The 16,497-nt window shown below is 35.0% G+C and overlaps 3 protein-coding genes across 3 annotated transcripts; 1 reads left to right on the forward strand and 2 right to left on the reverse strand.

Annotated features, from left to right (window-relative positions):
- Positions 1-1,966: 1,966 nt before the first annotated feature.
- On the forward strand, positions 1,967-4,126 carry LOC133200850 (uncharacterized). The gene is made up of 3 exons (XM_061336666.1): positions 1,967-1,981; positions 2,474-2,606; positions 2,802-4,126. The coding sequence occupies exons 1-3, from the start codon at positions 1,967-1,969 to the stop codon at positions 4,124-4,126; spliced, it is 1,473 nt and encodes a 490-aa protein (XP_061192650.1).
- Positions 4,127-4,399: 273 nt separating this feature from the next.
- LOC133200939 (uncharacterized) lies at positions 4,400-7,228 on the reverse strand. The gene is made up of 2 exons (XM_061336755.1): positions 6,981-7,228; positions 4,400-5,737 (listed from the first exon to the last, which is right to left on the reverse strand). Exons 1-2 carry the CDS (start codon positions 7,204-7,206, stop codon positions 5,511-5,513), a joined length of 453 nt encoding a protein of 150 aa, XP_061192739.1. The 5' UTR covers positions 7,207-7,228; the 3' UTR covers positions 4,400-5,510.
- A 5,544-nt stretch (positions 7,229-12,772) lies between these two features.
- Positions 12,773-14,231, reverse strand: LOC133200851 (uncharacterized). Its single transcript, XM_061336667.1, has 3 exons — positions 14,165-14,231; positions 13,983-14,079; positions 12,773-13,559 (listed from the first exon to the last, which is right to left on the reverse strand). Exons 1-3 carry the CDS (start codon positions 14,229-14,231, stop codon positions 12,986-12,988), a joined length of 738 nt encoding a protein of 245 aa, XP_061192651.1. The 3' UTR covers positions 12,773-12,985.
- Positions 14,232-16,497: the final 2,266 nt, after the last annotated feature.

Here is a 16,497-nt window from a genome sequence, read left to right on the forward strand (position 1 = left end):
GCATTCAAGCTCAAAAGTCCATCACACAATACAAAATAGGAGCAGAGCAAACACGGACCTCCAAACATCAGAGGTGGGATCAGGTGTCATGGAGGAGTGAACATAGACCGGTCACATCCGCCGTATGCTCCTTGTCATGATCGGAAAATAACGGAAAATCCATTGACAATTCAGTGTGGAATAATGACCCAACAATTAGTATGAAAAACGTCAGTCAGCATATGACTTAATGATAGATTGTATTTGTTGACAAGGTCATTGTATCGACCATAGAACTTACAAAATGATGGCTTTAAACGAGACTGTAGATATTCTTGTTTCATCAACTTGTTTGTCAATAACTTACCTAGTATTAGAAATTGTTCATACGTAGAGCTTACTCTTGCGTATCGAATCAACTACGAGGGGTTATCAAAAAGCGCCATAAAATTAAAACCGCTTTAGGTACATCAATAAATTTTAAGACATTTAGTTAGCATCATCTTTTCTATCTATAGAGTAAACCACAAATCAGTAGTTTTGTTTTTTGATAAATTGTTAATGTTTTTGTAAGCAATGGTATGTCCAGGCGGCGCAACCTCGAACTTAACGTTTTTTTCTACCTGAGTGTAACTTAGAAAAACTCTTTTAATATAAATATTTGTCATCCAAAAATCCCGTTAATTCAGGCATGTGATATGACACAACTGTTCCGTAAAATTTGTACCTCATTCTGTAAGTTCTATTAAATTTTATCGTAAACTTCATATGGAGTGTACAAACAATTAAGGGCTTGAAAATGACGTCAAAGAGGGGGAGGGGTTTCTTTTTCCAACATTTTATAAAGTAGCCGCTGGAAAAACTGCTATAGCCTTAGGGAATGTTTAAACGGACTACAGAGAAAGAAAATCCACCCAGAGTACTTTTTATAAACGCGGAAAAAGAATCACAGAGATGAGAGATGCACAGTTAATTTCAATTTGTAGTCGGGGCGTCAAAAGTCAGTCACGTCGAAAAGCGACGTTGATCATGTCTGGTAGATATTGAACTCCGACAAGCAAAATATGCTGGCATAATCAAGTGAGGATCTTTACATATGTATAGACCCATCTGCAATATTATATGCATTTAAAGCAGCTGTTCGTGACATTGTAAAGTCATATAAACAAGACAAGTTTAAGTCCTTACTTAACTCCAGGAAATCTCATCAAGATAAATGTATGAGGTAGAGGGAGCGGACATTGAGAAACTATGACGTCGTCGAACGTAATGAAACTAAACGGCGACAGCGCCGGTTGATCATTTAATGCCTTTTTTATTTTATAATAATTTGGCAAATTATCAACGTTACAAGCTAAAATTTTCAACATTTCTTAAACTTTTGTTGTTTTATGTACCTTATAAATTTTGTAAGCACAGACTTCATAGTATTAATTTTATTGCATCAGTCTACGAACTTTTTGATAACCCCTCGTATTGCTGCATAAGTAAGGGAAGTTGACGATTGAAAAGTTAAAGTCATCACGTTTATCATAAAGCTTGGTTGTTAGACTACCTTTAACGTCTTTTTCTAGTAAAATATCCAAATATGAAACAGATGTGTCAGACTCTGTGGTATCTTTTTTTCAAGCCCACTGGGATATATTGTGTCGACATATGGATGGAAATAACTATTGTTAATTGATAATACGTCGTCGATATATCTAAATGTTGAATTGAAGGCCATGGCAAGAGTTTTTTTAATGTATAAGATTTATAAGATTTTGTATAAAATTTTGAATAAATTCTGCTTCATATGAATACAAAAATAGGTCTACTAACAACGGGGCGCAAAAGGGACCCATTGGAATTCCAACAGATTGTTAGAAGACCTGTTCTCCAAACACCACGTAGATATTGTCAATCAGAAACTCAAGCATCTTTTAATATCAACTTCAGTGTACATATGTGTACAATCAGAATGTTTTTTGACAAAATAATTTTGCAAATGAGTAGTGACAAGGTAAGGAAATCTAACGGTGCTACCCAAGGTCACACATCAAAGTTTAAGGTCAATATGCATTCTTAAATCCTGCAACTTCGAACAGTCGATTATAATACATCGGTATTCAATCCCTTTGCTCATAAATGAGCTAACAGGGTTGAGCTAAAGGGGTTGTTTTATGCTGTAGGAAATATTTTTATAAGAGTCAGAAAAATGTTTCCTCTAAAGGATATATATATATATATATATATATATATATATATATATATATATATATATATATATATATATATATATATATATATATATATATATATATATATATATATATATATATGTATGTATGTATGTATGTATGTATGTATGAAAAATGAAACTTGACAAAATAATTTAACGGAGAACCTTATTCCACCTCCGAAATTCCAGTAATACTGGCCATTCTTATTAGTTAGTGTGGACTGATCTGATTATTTAATACAGGACTGTGATTTAATTCACTTCTATTTTCAGGGAGAAAAATGGAGGTATGAAGCATCCAATATGTTACATCTGACAACTCAATGTAAAATACGTCAGTGTTCTCGTTGTCATGAATGTGTCTCGTACTATTGTAATACGTGCACTGAAGATATGTGTATCAGATGTAAGAAAATACATGTTCTTGATATAGATACATGTAATCATGAGGTCTTTATCTATCGTGAAAGGTATGCATCGCAGGTAAAGTTTGAGGGTTGTCCCAGACACCCAAACTCTCACTTTTCTAGATGGTGTCACACATGTAAAATTCCCGTATGTTACACCTGTATCAAAATACATGAAAACCACGCAATTTCAGATATCAATCAAGAGTATCTAACAATCCGAGAAAAGTCTAGAGGAATTATTTCTAGAATTCGTGGTCAAAAAATTCCTAACAATATTGCTATAAAGAAAGAAATTGAGCTGGAAATAGAAGCAGTGCCAAAGGAAGTGGACGTCTTTGGTCAAGGGTTGTACAAATCAGGAAGACAAATGAAAGGCCATACCAAAAACATCGCAAGATCTTATAATTGTGAGGATGTCAAGAGAAGATTGGTGTCTTTGTTTTGGAAACAAAAGACAAAATTGATTTGGCAAAATAAATTGTTGCAAAAAACAGAGGACATTTCTGTTTCAGCAAAAAACCCTGTTGAATTTTTACGATTCACAAAACACTTGCAAAAACGCAGATTTAGAATTATGATTGAAGACATGCTCAAATTATCCTTTATATATGAGGAAAAAACCGTTACCAAAAATGATGTATGTCGGAAGCTAGATACCAAAGAAACAAACATCCCAAAGAAAAGACATCCCCAAACGAATCTCATGTTAGAGTCCATGTCAACTCTATGGCTAAAGAAATCTCAAAGCGTCCCCCGTGTAAATCGCAGTGTTCACATTTCTTGTAATCCAGTAGATGGCCATTTCTGGGTGAGTGACCACGAACATATCTGTAGATCAGACAAAGATCACACACTTGAGATCGGCAGACATGGATACGGGGAACACACGGTGACTGGTCAAGGAGAACTAATCTACATAGATCGTAATTATGATATAATTAAAGACTGTACCAAGAGAATTGTTCTGATCGATGCAAAGGGAGGATGGAAGCCTAAGTGTATCTATTGTTCCCCTTTGACTGGAGACTTACTGGTTGGCATGGCGACAATAAATCACACAGCGGCTAAGGTAGTGCGATATCTAAGTTCTGGGGTGGAAAAACAGTCCATCCAGTATGATGACAGACAACAGGCTTTGTACACCTACCCCGCCTATGTTACGGAAAATCGTAACGGTGACATAATTGTGTCCGATAATTATGTCGTTATGGTGACTGACTATAAAGGAGGCGTTAGGTTCACTTACAGAGGGTCGCCAGATCAAGGACTCGCCCCACGGGGGGTCTGTACTGATCCATTGTTAAATATACTTGTGTGTGATTGTAGATCCCATGGTGTTCACATGCTTGATAAAGATGGAAATCTCCTAACTGTTCTGTTACAATATGCAGAGAATTCGGCCGGTCCATGGGGTGTGAGTTATAATGAAATTGATCACGTGATATTAGTGAAAGGTGATACAAACAATAAAGTGGCGGTATATAGATATCTAAATCGAGCAAACTATTTACTTTGAAACTGAAAAAAAGTGTATATATATATATATATATATATATATATATATATATATATAGAATTCTGTGGATGCAAGATGCTTTCGAAACTTAAGTTATCAATAGGGGAACATTTCCAGTAAACTGAGCATTTCTTGAGGGGAGAAAACTAAAAGGGGGAAATATTTCCCTTGCTGAATATGTGATTAGAGGAAAGGAGACCATCACTAGAGGATTATCAAAGAAAGATCACATCATAAAAAAATACATTTGAAATACTAAGTAAATATCTGAAATACATGTATCTATTATAACTTTATTAATAATAATTCCACAAGATATGCAAAGTTTATAGTATGAAAAAGGTGAAAGAAATCTCGTTATTCCTGTAAACAGTACAAAACGCAAACAGGACAAAAACATGGACCTGATATCACAAACAAACTTATATTTTACGATATTGACTTGAGTTACTTAAAAAATAGAGGAAATCCAAAGATGTGTTTTAAATGGTGAAAAATCTGAAAATGTTCTGTTCCAAAGAAAACAATATAATAAAAGGGTTTTATTTATCGATACGTTCTACATGACTCAGGTTAGCTTTATGTCCAATGGGTCTCATATTTGAAGTATGTTTTAAGTACATACTGGCACTTGCTAGAAGACCTTCCAGGCTAAATCATTATTTTATTACCTTGTTATCTTTCCGTAAGGTTTTAGGAAGTATTGTTATTTCTCTCGTTTCAAACATTGTTTAGGCAGATCAAATATTTTGGAACCATTGTAGTTAATGCCACCTCTATTGGAGCCTGCCTGAATATGCAGGAAACAGTTGTTTGACAGTTAAATGATTGCGTTTAATATAATTTCCCCCCGTTTTAATTAAGTATATAACATTTTACAGCATATGATAAAGATAAATGATTACAATGACAAAATGAATTGAAGGTTCATCATCCCTCTGCTGACTCATATAAAATTTTGCTTTAACTCTCATGTTTTTCCAGATGAAATGTATTTATAAGTAAAATGCAAACATTATAGCTTGCAGAGCAGAATTGAACAAAAATACTGAACTTGCCAAATTTATAAAGGAATAATATGCAATTATCCCTTTAAGAGTTGTCTCTCTTATCAGAGAATCAACGAACCTTAGAGAGCAAAACATAAAACATCAGTTTTGCAAAATATCTATATCTACCATGCTATCGGGGGAATAATTTTCAAGTTAGAACAACAAAACCAGAAAAAATATGACCGGAGAATTATATTTTGAACAACAGATAACATTTTGTTTAGAAAACTGGTAATGGTAATAAATTCATGTCTTTGTGTAGAATAAATAAACTGCACTGACTTTAACTATATAAAACCCATTCAGTACTAATGTTCTCGACACTTCGTTGTTTATTTCTCCTCTGGGTTTTCTACCTCTTCTGTCTCCTCGGATTCAGACGAGCTCAGCATCTCTTCTTCCACCACTTCCGCCGGACTTGGAAAGTCCACGTATTCCTTTTCGATGTTAAGATTAGCCTCGTCCTTCAGGTCTCGGATTTTTTTCAGTTCATCTGAGAGCACCTGATCCTCCACCTCGTCCTCTCTTACCTCCTCCTGTCCTACGTCATCGGTGTAACCTGTCAGGTAATTTACATGTCTAAATTCAGTAACAAAAAAGACTTAAAACCGTGGTCATCGGTGTAACCTGTCGGAAAATTTACGTCTGAATTCAGTAAAATAAAAAAAACTTAACCAACGTCATCGGTGTGACTTGTCAGAAAATTTACATGTCTAAATTCAGTGAGAAAAAAAATATCTGACGTCATCGGTGTAATCTGTAAGAAATACATGTCTTGATTCAGTTAAAATGAAAAAAAAAAAAAAACCCCACAATCACAGTATCAAACACGAATCTGTTTATGATATACAAATATACTTATACGAGACTGGTGGTTTAATTAACCATATAAAAGAAAAAAAAATTCTATTACATTATTTTGAGTCAAAACTGTCAAATTGAAAATAAATTAAATCCATTTTCGTTTTATTTCATCAAAGGAGAATTTAAGCCACTAAATATGAGTATTTATTCTGTAAAACGCACCTATACCAATTATAGTCAGGAAATTCGGTTAGTCCTTAGTTAAGCGCAAGCCTCATTGAAAATAAGTCTCCTACAAACATCTAGGTCTCATGTCTCGATAAGTATTCTTAAGAGGGCTCACAAGTATTTTTTTTTTGTTCTAGTAATCACTTCGTCCACTTTGAAAAGAAGTACAGCAAAAAGGATTTGTTTGATTTCACAATCATATTTTTAAGAACGTAAATTCTCGTGTACTATGGCAATTGCTTAGAAAAACTGAAACAACATATGGAATTAATATAATTCTTTTCAGATTTGTAATCGAACATTCCACAAAATGTCACTTTTCCCTAATGCGTCTTATTGCTGTATTTTATCTCAATAATCAAACATAAACTCAATATTCAAATACAAAATCAAGTTACTTTAGTAAAACAACAAAACAGTTTCGCCGTAAGATCAATTTGTTCTCTATTTACCTGTTTAATTCGGTCTGTCTCTATATTTTATCTGTCTGACTGATTATATAATCGTCTTATTCCTGTTTTACCTGGGCTGTCTCTAGATTATACCCTTTCTGACATAATCTTACCTGGATCTTTTTTTCTCTTAAGTACTTGTTATATTCTAGATATATAGATAACATGTTATTTATGCCTTTTTACCTGTCTGACATCATATTTACCTGTCTGACATCATATTTTACCTGTCTGACATCATATTTACCTGTCTGACATCATATTTTACCTGTCTGACCTACCCGTTTAATTACAGATTTTACCTGTCTGACTCCTTACCTGGATCTTTTTTATCCTCCACGATCTCCTCCAAATGCTTGAGAAGGAAGGCTTGTTTCTCCAGAACATCCCCGATGTTGTACATTTCCTCTTGAAGATTCTTAATTTTCTTTTCGTGAGCCTCCATGGTTGTTAGTAGCACATCCACTGCCTCCTCAAGCTCTGAGACAGGGAGGGGACTAGCCCAGGCCAGGGGAAACAGTAAGCAAATCCACAGAAACAACATCTCTCTATCAGGTCTAGTTCATGTATGAATTTTGTGTTTGCAGCTTTGACTGAAAAGTGCTTGAGACTTGCACTTGACAAATCTTAATATAGGTGATAGCCGTGTTGGTAGAAAGGCCATTTCTCAGCAGACGTACATTTTGTCTTGTGTAAGTGAAACTAGATCTCCATATCATGTTACTGGTGGTGTGAGTTCTGAGTGTGGGTTTTCATATTTTATTTCAATGTAATGATAATTAAAAGACATGGCAATCCAAAGAAGAACTGTACACGTAATTAAGCCAAGACAGAATTTTTTCTGTGAAAGTCTGCACTCATAATAACAGTAATTAGCTATAGAGCAGGAAGTCAGTTCTTTGACGGACATGAAGTATTTAATTATCCTACTTTTGATGTTGGAAAACTTAAGCACTTGTTGATCCAGATTTGAATAAAGAACAAAAAAGGTACATGGCCACTTCTTGACAAGAAACACCGGTGGATACAAGTTTTGGTGTCAGGCGACATGAAACTTGATACTTGGGAGTGACACCTTCGGTGTACCTGAAATAAAATAGTCGGAAATTGGTCTGCTGCTGCAAAAAAACCTGTGTAATTATTCAGGCAGAAAACAGTAGGTATGTATATGTGATAGTTTAATGAAAATAAAGAATGAATGCACCTTAACAAAGTATATGACGTAATGCATTACGTAATCCCATCTGCTAAAAAAGAAAAACAAAACAAGATGTATTTGTGGAACACTGATGCCCCCATATTGCAACTTATAGCGAAGGTTAAACTTTCTCTAATGCAAATCAAATATGTTGGTACCCAAAGTAAGTTCTTGTCCCGAGGAATATACCTGTGAAATATGAAAGCCCTAGCAGCAACCATTTAAAAGATATGTAAAAGGTAAAAAAAATTCAAAGATAAATCAAACATCAAGGTCAAGGTCAAAATTAATGGTGCCCTAGGAAAGGCCTTCTCACAAGAAATACACATATGAAATATGAAAGCCCTAGCACCAACCGTTCAAAAGATATGGCCAAGTTTAAAGTTTATCAAAAGTAAGTCAAACTCCAAGGTCAAAGTCAAAAGGTCAAAGCTGTTGGTATCCAAAGTAAGGTCTTGTCACAAGGATTACACATGTGAAGTATGATAGCCCTAGCACCAACCGTTCAAAAGTTATGGCCAAGGTTAAAGTTTTTCAAATGTAGGTCAAACTCCTAGATCAAGGTCAAAGGGTCAAAGTAGTTAGTATCCAAAGGAAGGTCTTGTCACAAGGACTACACATGTGAAGTATCAAAGCCCTAGCACCAACTGTTCAAAAGTTATGGCCAAGGTTAAAGTTGGGTAAAATTTTGTAAAACTGGGTCAAACTCCAAGGTCAAGGTCAAAGGTCAAATATGATGGTACCCTAAGAAAGGTCTTGTCACAATAAATACACATGTGAAATATGAAAGCCATAGCTCCAACCAATCAAAAGTTATGGGCAATGTTAAAGTTTTTGCGGACAAACAGATAAACAGACAAACCGACAGACGGACGGACAGGGCAAAAACTATATACCCCCGAATCTTTGATACGCCCAGTTTAATTTTTCAGACAGAAAACAGTAGGTATGTATCAATGGTAGTTTAATGAAAATGAAGAATGACCTAAATGCACCTAAACAAAATATGACGTAACGCATTACGTAATCCGATCGGAAACTTCACAAGGTCCTAGTAAATAAATAGGATGAACTTCTCAGATATTGCGAGCTTGAGTTGATTGAATATCCTTATCAGATTGCTTTATATTTTATCATGAGCAATACTTGGGTTGTTTAATTTATCTCCCTCGTCTAACAATTATCCAAAATTTTCATGTATATCACGCAATTTTTTCAAGGTAATTTTTGAGAATTTCTGGCCATCATCCCTCTACTCAGTTATATAAAATCTTACCTTATTGCTTATGATTTTCCAAAATGAAATATTTTATCAAGCTCAAAAGTCCATTGAATCAATACAAATCAGGAGCAGAGCAAACACAGACCTCTAAAAGCATCACAGGTGGGAACAGGTGCCATGGAGGAGTAAGCAGTGTACTCCTTGTCATGATCAGGAAAACGGAAAATCCGTAGTCAATTCAGTGTGTAAATAATGGCATAACAGTATGAAAAACGTCAGTCAGCATTCGACTTAATGATACATTGTATTTGCCGACAAGGTCATCGTATCGAGAACAGAGGCTGCGAAATGTTGACTTCTAACGAGATTGTTGGTATTCTTGTTTCGTCAACTTGTTTGTAAATAGCTTGCCTCGTTTTAAAAATTTAAAAAACCTTTAAAAAAATATTCGTAAGTAGAGCATGCTTTTGCTATCGAATCAACTGGGAGACATAAACTACACATGCAGATGATAAGGGTATATTGCTTCATAAACAAGAAAAGTTGAAATCATCACGTTTATCATAAAGTTTTGTTGTTAGGTTACCATTAACGTCTTATTCTAGTAGAAACAGATGTGTCGGATTCTGTGGTGTTCTTTGGAGTTTTTAAATATCCACATCTGATTTACACCACTCCTCGAATATTTTGATGTGAAATACTCCTTAAGTTTCTCCGTCACTGCTGTTAATATTACTAGTGAAATCTAATTTATAATCAAAATTAACACAACCCTAGCATACCTTCCTGAGCTAAATTTGACAGGAATGGACAGTTAACTTGACAATTTGTAAAGGAATAATGGTCACTTACACAAGTATGAGTTATCTCTCTTATCAGAATATCGATAAACCTTAAAAACCCTTTATTAAATACTTCAACAGGATATCTTTCAATGCCCCATCCCTAAATAAAGATGTTAAGACTTTATATGATATACGAATAATGTTAACCATTCACAATGCTTTATGTAAATTTGTAGGATTGATACTCCAACTCTACAACTACCATTATTGCTCATACTAACTTCAGACTTTTTCACTATACCTATATTTATTGGTCTTGAAACCTTTTCAGCATTTAGTATACATATTCATTTTGGTCTAGAGTCTTTTTCAGTAAACCTTCTTGAGTCCTTTTCACTATACGTTTTTATCTCTGTCTTTGAGCTCTTTCCAGTATACGTTCTTGAGCCCATTTTAGTTTACGTTTTTGTTTTTTCTCAGGGCTTGAGACTTTTTCAGTTTATCAATTTTATTCTGGTCTTGAGCCCTTTTCAGTATACATAATTGAGCCCTTTTCAGTATACCTTCTTGAGCCCTTTTTAGTTTACGTTTTTGTTTCTTCTCAGGGCTTGAGACTTTTCAGTATTCTAATTTTATTCTTGTCTTGAGCCCTTTTCAGTTTTCGTTTTTATTTCAGTCTTTGAGCCATTTTCAGTGTACATATTTATTTCTGTCTTTGAGCCCTTTTCAGTATAACTATTCATTTTTGTCTTTGAGCCCTTTTTACTATACCTAATTATTTCTATCTTGAGCAATATCATACTTGAACCCTTTTCAGCATACGATTTTATTTTCTTTCTTTGAGTCCTTTTCAGTTTCTGTATTTATTTCTTCTTGAGACCTTTTCAGTATATCAATTTATTTCTGTCTTGAGCACTTTTTAGTATACATATTTTTTTGTCTTTGAGCCCTTTTCAGCATACCTGTTTATTTTTGTCTTTGGGCCCTTTTCAGTATACTTTTAATTTCTGTCTTGAACTCTTTTCAGTATACGTAGTTATTTTTGTCTTAAAGCCCTTTTTAGTATATGTATTTTTTCTTCTTTGAGCCAATTTCAGTATGCCTATTAATTAATGTCTGGAGCCCTTTTTCAGGATAACTATATATTTTTGTCTTTGTGCCCTTTTCAGTGTACCTATTTATTTCTATCTTGAGCACTTTTCAGTATATCGTACTTGAACCCTTTTCAGCATAGGATTTTATTTCTATTTTTGAGCCCTTTTCAGCATACCTGTTTATTTTTGTCTTTGAGCCCTTCTCAGTATACTTTTAATTTCTGACTTGAGCCCCTTCAGTTTACATATTTATTTCTGCCTTTGAGTCGTTTTCAATATAACTATTTTTTTTTTTTTGTCTTTGAGCCCTTTTTCAGTTTACTATTGATTTCGGTCATGAGCCCTTTTCAGCATCCAATTGCTCCCCATTGTTAGCAGACCTATTTTGTATTTATATGAAGCAGAATTTATTCAAAATCTTATACATGAGAAAAAGAAATATCTTGCTGTGGCCTTCAATTCGACATTTAGATATATCGACGACGTATTATCAATTAACAATAGTTACATGTATTTCCATTCATATGTCGACACGATATATCCCAGTGCGCTTTAAATAAAAGATTCCACAGAGTCTGACACATTTGTTTCATATTTGTATATTTTACTACAAAAAACGTCAATGGTAATCTAACAACAAAGCTTTATGATAAACGTGATGACTTTAACTTTTCAATCGTCAACTTCCCTATGCAGCAATATACCCTTATCACCTGCATATGGGTTGTATATCTCTCAGTTGATTCGATACGCAAGAGGATGCTCTGAGTACAAACAATTTCTAAAACGAGGTAAGTTATTGACAAACAAGTTGATAAAACAAAAATATCAATGTTCTCGTTTAACGTCATCATTTCGTAAGTTCTATGGTCGATACAATGACCTTGTCATCAAATACAATCTATCAATAATTAAGTCATATGCACTGACGTTTTCCATACTAAGTGTTAGGCAATTGTTTACACATTAAATTGTCGACGGATTTTTTCCGTTATTTCCCGACCATGACAAGGAGCACATGGCGGATGTGACCGGTCGGCAGGGGATGCTCACTCCTCCATGGCACCTGATCCCACCTCAGATGTTTTTGAGATCCGTGTTTGCCCTGTTCTCGATTTGTATTGTTTTAATGGACTTTGAGCTTGAATACTGTTCAATATCTCCATATTTCATTTGAGCCCTTTTTAGTAAATGTATTAATTTTGTCTTTGAGCGCTTTTCAGTATATGAATTTATTGCTATCCTTGAGTCGTTCTTAGTATACCTTATTCTGTCTTTGAGCCCTTTTAGTATACGTACTTGAGCCCTTTTCAGTATATGTATTTATTTTTGTTTTGAGCTCTTTTCAGTTTACTTTTTATTTCTATCTTTGACGTTTTTCAGTTTACGCGTACTTTTCAGTAGGCGTTTTCGTTTCTGTCTTTGATCCCTTTTCAGTAAGTTTTATTTGTTTTGAGCATTTTCAGTATACGTATTTACATGTATTTCTGTCTTTGGGCCCTTTCAATATACGTTTTTATTTTTGTCTTTGAGCCCTTTTCAGTACACATTTTTATTTCTGTCTGAAGCCCTATTCAGTATATTTATTTCTCAACCTCTGGAAGAAATATGTGGGGAACAAATATTATGTTTATGTCTCTCAATTAGAATATGTAGATTTTTAAGTAATTAACCAGGCAAGACTGTACATATTTATTTTATCTTGATGCACAAACCTTCTAAATAAAGAACATTTAAATAAACAAAAAAATTATTTATAAATAACAAAGGAATGTGGTGATGGTAGTTGATAATGATTTTAAACAAACGCATACTTTATAATTCACTTTCATTTAGTTACAAACTTTCATCCAGTTACATGGCAGTATTCTATAAAGGCTTTCAATATCATTGTTCAGCATTGCATTCTACAATGTTACAACAAAATTAATTCTTAGATCCTTAAGTCTTTTGTTCTCAGGTTTTCTACTTTGGCGGAGTCTGAGTCTATCGCTGCCTATCTATCACTGTTTCCTCACAGGTATTCACACGACAGACACATACATTGCAAACGAAACGGAATGTTCCAGGGAATCCCCGCCCACATACCCAGCATCCAACATTTCCAAAGATCCATCCCAGTTTGATTGGCGGATCCAGTTGTTAGGTTCCAGGTCTTCTGCCATATTGTCCGTGTAGTCCCACTGCAAAGCCAAGTCGGCGGATCCTAAAGTTCCACTTAGCACGTTTTTTGAGCTCCGCCTTTCACGCAGTGCCGCCATGAAGTCATGTGACAAGGTCAAGTGGGAAGCTGCCAACATTGATGTTTCAATATTCCTGTTAGGAGTACTGCAGAGAGGTTGGAATTTGGAGAATGTAGTGGGTATCTGACATGTGTTAAAAGAACGCTTCCTCCGTTTGTTTAGCAGATGTAAAATCAGTGAACGAATCAGAAGATATCCCACTCCGGACCCTAGTCCGATTGTCAGGAAGATCCACACATTATATGTCATCAGTGACATCACAAGTAAACAGCAGACGTAGACACGGAACACGTGCAGAAAAGCCATCAGGCAGTGCTGAAAAGTCACCGAGTAACTGCTCCCTTCCAGTGTGTACCTAAAACATTGTATAAAAATGACAAAAGTTGTCAAATATTCAACATTATTACATGCTTAAAGCTAGGACATAGATGGAAAGAAAATGTATTTTTGAGGGTAAATAATCTATATTCCCAAACATCAAACACTCAGGAATAAACATTTACTATACTGTGTAAAAAACGGAGATTGTCTCTTCATGACTATGCTTCTCATATAATTAATGTACCTGCTTATTTCAGTTTTTGTTAACTTTAAATTGTGTGGCGGACTAATAGGAAACCCAAAATATTTATACTGAAGGCCAGTGTAGGGATTTTTCTATTGAGTGAACAGAGTGAGAATTTAGGTTAAGACAGTATGGCTTCTTTTGTCGAAGTAAGAGATAACTATTAAACATAGATAAATTCCTAGACTCCATGACATCATGATCATGATTTACCTGTCGTCGTTGATCTTCTCGGTGAGGCTGATGAAGGCGCGCACAGTCTCGTGAATTAATGTGAGTACCAGCGTACAGAGAAGGGCACCAGTTAAGCCTACAACACAAAAGTCACATGTTAGTTACCTATACTGGATACTTAATCAATGACATAATATAATAATAATTCTATTTGTAAATACAGTGATTAAGCAACCCTCGATATACACTATATTCATGGGCCTCATCCTTTGGGCTTGGTGAATACATTATTCCTTAGGTAGCTAAATTTTCTTAACATACTGTCTTACTTTTTCACAGTTATCGTTGAAAAATTGAATGGAATAATTTTGCAATATTTTTGCGATGTCAATTTTCTGCGAGATTTTCCTGTGACCCATTTTAATACAAAGTCATGCCAAATCGTAATTTAGTGATAATAATTTTTCAATATTTTTGCGATGTCAATATCCTCCGAGATTTGCCTGAGACCCATTTTTACACTTCTTTTTGTGAGAAGGGCTACAGAACCCTAGTATTAAAGACTACCGTATGTAAAGCCCCCTGACCTAGCTATAGAAGTTATAGTGACTTCCTGTACAGATATAAGAACATTTCCCTTTTTTATTTTCTCTTTCATTAACAAGGATTACACCCCCCAACCCATACACACATAAATGAAAGTCAGGTGCTTTATTGTTAGGAGACATAACTATTTCCTTCTTTCTCTGTTTAAAATTCCTTAATTCACCCTGAATTATCGTACTATTAAATGTAAAGATAACGAACAGTGATCATTCTAAAAAGTCCAAATAAACAATATATAAACAATATATAAACAATACAATTTATGAGCAGAGCCAACATGGACTTCTGAAAACAGAGGAAAGATCAGATGCCACGGAGGAGCAAGCATCCCCTGCCAACCGGTCACGCCAGCCGTGAGCTCTTTGTCATGATTGGAAAAAGGTTAAATCCGTAGACAATTCAGTGTGAAATTAACAGCCTAACAATTTTTATGAAAAACCACTGTCAACATTGGACCTTACGAGGATTGTGTTTGCAAATCAGGTTCAGGTGTATCAGGTATCGAGCATAGAATTTGCAAAATATTGACTTTAATCGAGATTGTTGATATTCTTGTATCTTGAATTTATCATAAAGTTTAGTTGTCAGTTTGTCATCAATGTCTAACTTAAGTAAAATATCCAAGTATGAAACAGATGTGTAAGACTCTGTTGTGTCTTTATTTCGAGTTCAAAGGGATATATCGAATCAACGTAGGAACGAAAATGAATAGTGTTAATTGATAAAACGTCGACGATATATCTAAATGTTAAATTGAAGGCTACATCCATAGGCATCGGAACCGGGGGGGGGGGGGGGGGGTAGGGGGGCTAAGCCCCCCCACTTTTTTTTGCAAAGATAGACATAGTATAGGCATTGAAAATTGGGGCTTACCTTTTTTCGCTGGTTTAGACCCCCCCCACTTTCAATTAGCCCCCCCCCCACTTTCAATTTGCTTCCGACGCCTATGACATCAAGAGAGTTCTTCTAAAGTAGAAGTTTTTTTTTAAGATAGAGTCTACTTCATATGAATACAAAAATAGATCTGCTTATAATGATGGACAACTAGTACCCATGGAAATTCCAAAAAGTCTGTTGGAAGACCTGGACTCCAAAAACCACAGATAATCAAGCATCATTTTAATATCAACTACTTTGGAGAATCAGAATGTTTTCAAAATGACCTAAAACAATGTATGCAAATTAACGAGTTTCAATTTTGTTCAAGAAGCAGTTGTCTATGTTGTCAAAGAGTCTTGTCCTTGATTTATCGTGGGGAATGGTTTTATAAAGTGTTGAAAAGTGCATTTTGTTGCTATTGATTTTGATAATTTTTCAAATTTCAAATTTTCTAAAATTTCCTTAGAACTTTTAAGTATCCACATCTGATTTACACCACTTCTCTTATATATGTTGTTGTAATTACTTCTAAAGTTTTTCCTTCACTGCTAATATTTTCATGAGGAGTAAAGAAAGCGGTTTGGTAGAACGTTTACTAGAACCCGCAATGTAAAGAAAGCGGTTTGGTAGAACATTTACTAGAACCCGCAATGTAAAGAAAGCGGCTTGGTAGAACGTTTACTAGAACCAACAATGTAAAGAAAGCGGCTTGGTAGAACATTTACTAGAACCCGCAATGTAAAGAAAGGGGCTTGGTAGAACATTTACTAGAACCCGCAATGTAAAGAAAGCGGCTTAGTAGAACGTTTACTAGAACCCGCAATGTAAAGAAAGCGGCTTGGTAGAACGTTTACTAGAACCCGCAATGTAAAGAAAGCGGCTTGGTAGAACGTTTACTAGAACCCGCAATGTAAAGAAAGCGGCTTGGTAGAACGTTTACTAGAACCCGCAATGTAAAGAAAGCGGCTTGGTAGAACGTTTACTAGAACCCGCAATGTAAAGAAAGCGGCTTGGTAGAACGTTTACTAGAACCCGCAATGTAAAGAAAGCGGCTTGGTAGAACGTTTAC

This window comes from Saccostrea echinata, unplaced genomic scaffold (genome assembly GCF_033153115.1).
Source record: "Saccostrea echinata isolate AGI-Se365-2 ecotype Australia unplaced genomic scaffold, CSIRO_AGI_Sech_v1 ptg000041l, whole genome shotgun sequence".
NCBI classification, from domain to species: Eukaryota; Metazoa; Mollusca; class Bivalvia; order Ostreida; family Ostreidae; genus Saccostrea; species Saccostrea echinata.

Bases quoted from the DNA above. Each gene is read 5' to 3' on its own strand.
- LOC133200850 (XM_061336666.1), top strand. The intron at 2,607-2,801 runs GTAAGAAAATAC...ACGCAATTTCAG, and splicing joins TGAAGATATGTGTATCAGAT to ATATCAATCAAGAGTATCTA.
- LOC133200939 (XM_061336755.1), bottom strand. From the start codon at position 7,206: ATGTTGTTTCTGTGGATTTGCTTACTGTTTCCCCTGGCCTGGGCTAGT. The intron at 5,738-6,980 runs GTAAGGAGTCAG...ATTACCTGACAG, and splicing joins GGAGGATAAAAAAGATCCAG to GTTACACCGATGACGTAGGA.
- LOC133200851 (XM_061336667.1), bottom strand. From the start codon at position 14,231: ATGTATTCACCAAGCCCAAAGGATGAGGCCCATGAATATAGTGTATAT. The intron at 14,080-14,164 runs GTATTTACAAAT...TTTGTGTTGTAG, and splicing joins TCGAGGGTTGCTTAATCACT to GCTTAACTGGTGCCCTTCTC. The intron at 13,560-13,982 runs GTAAATCATGAT...ACAATGTTTTAG, and splicing joins GAGAAGATCAACGACGACAG to GTACACACTGGAAGGGAGCA.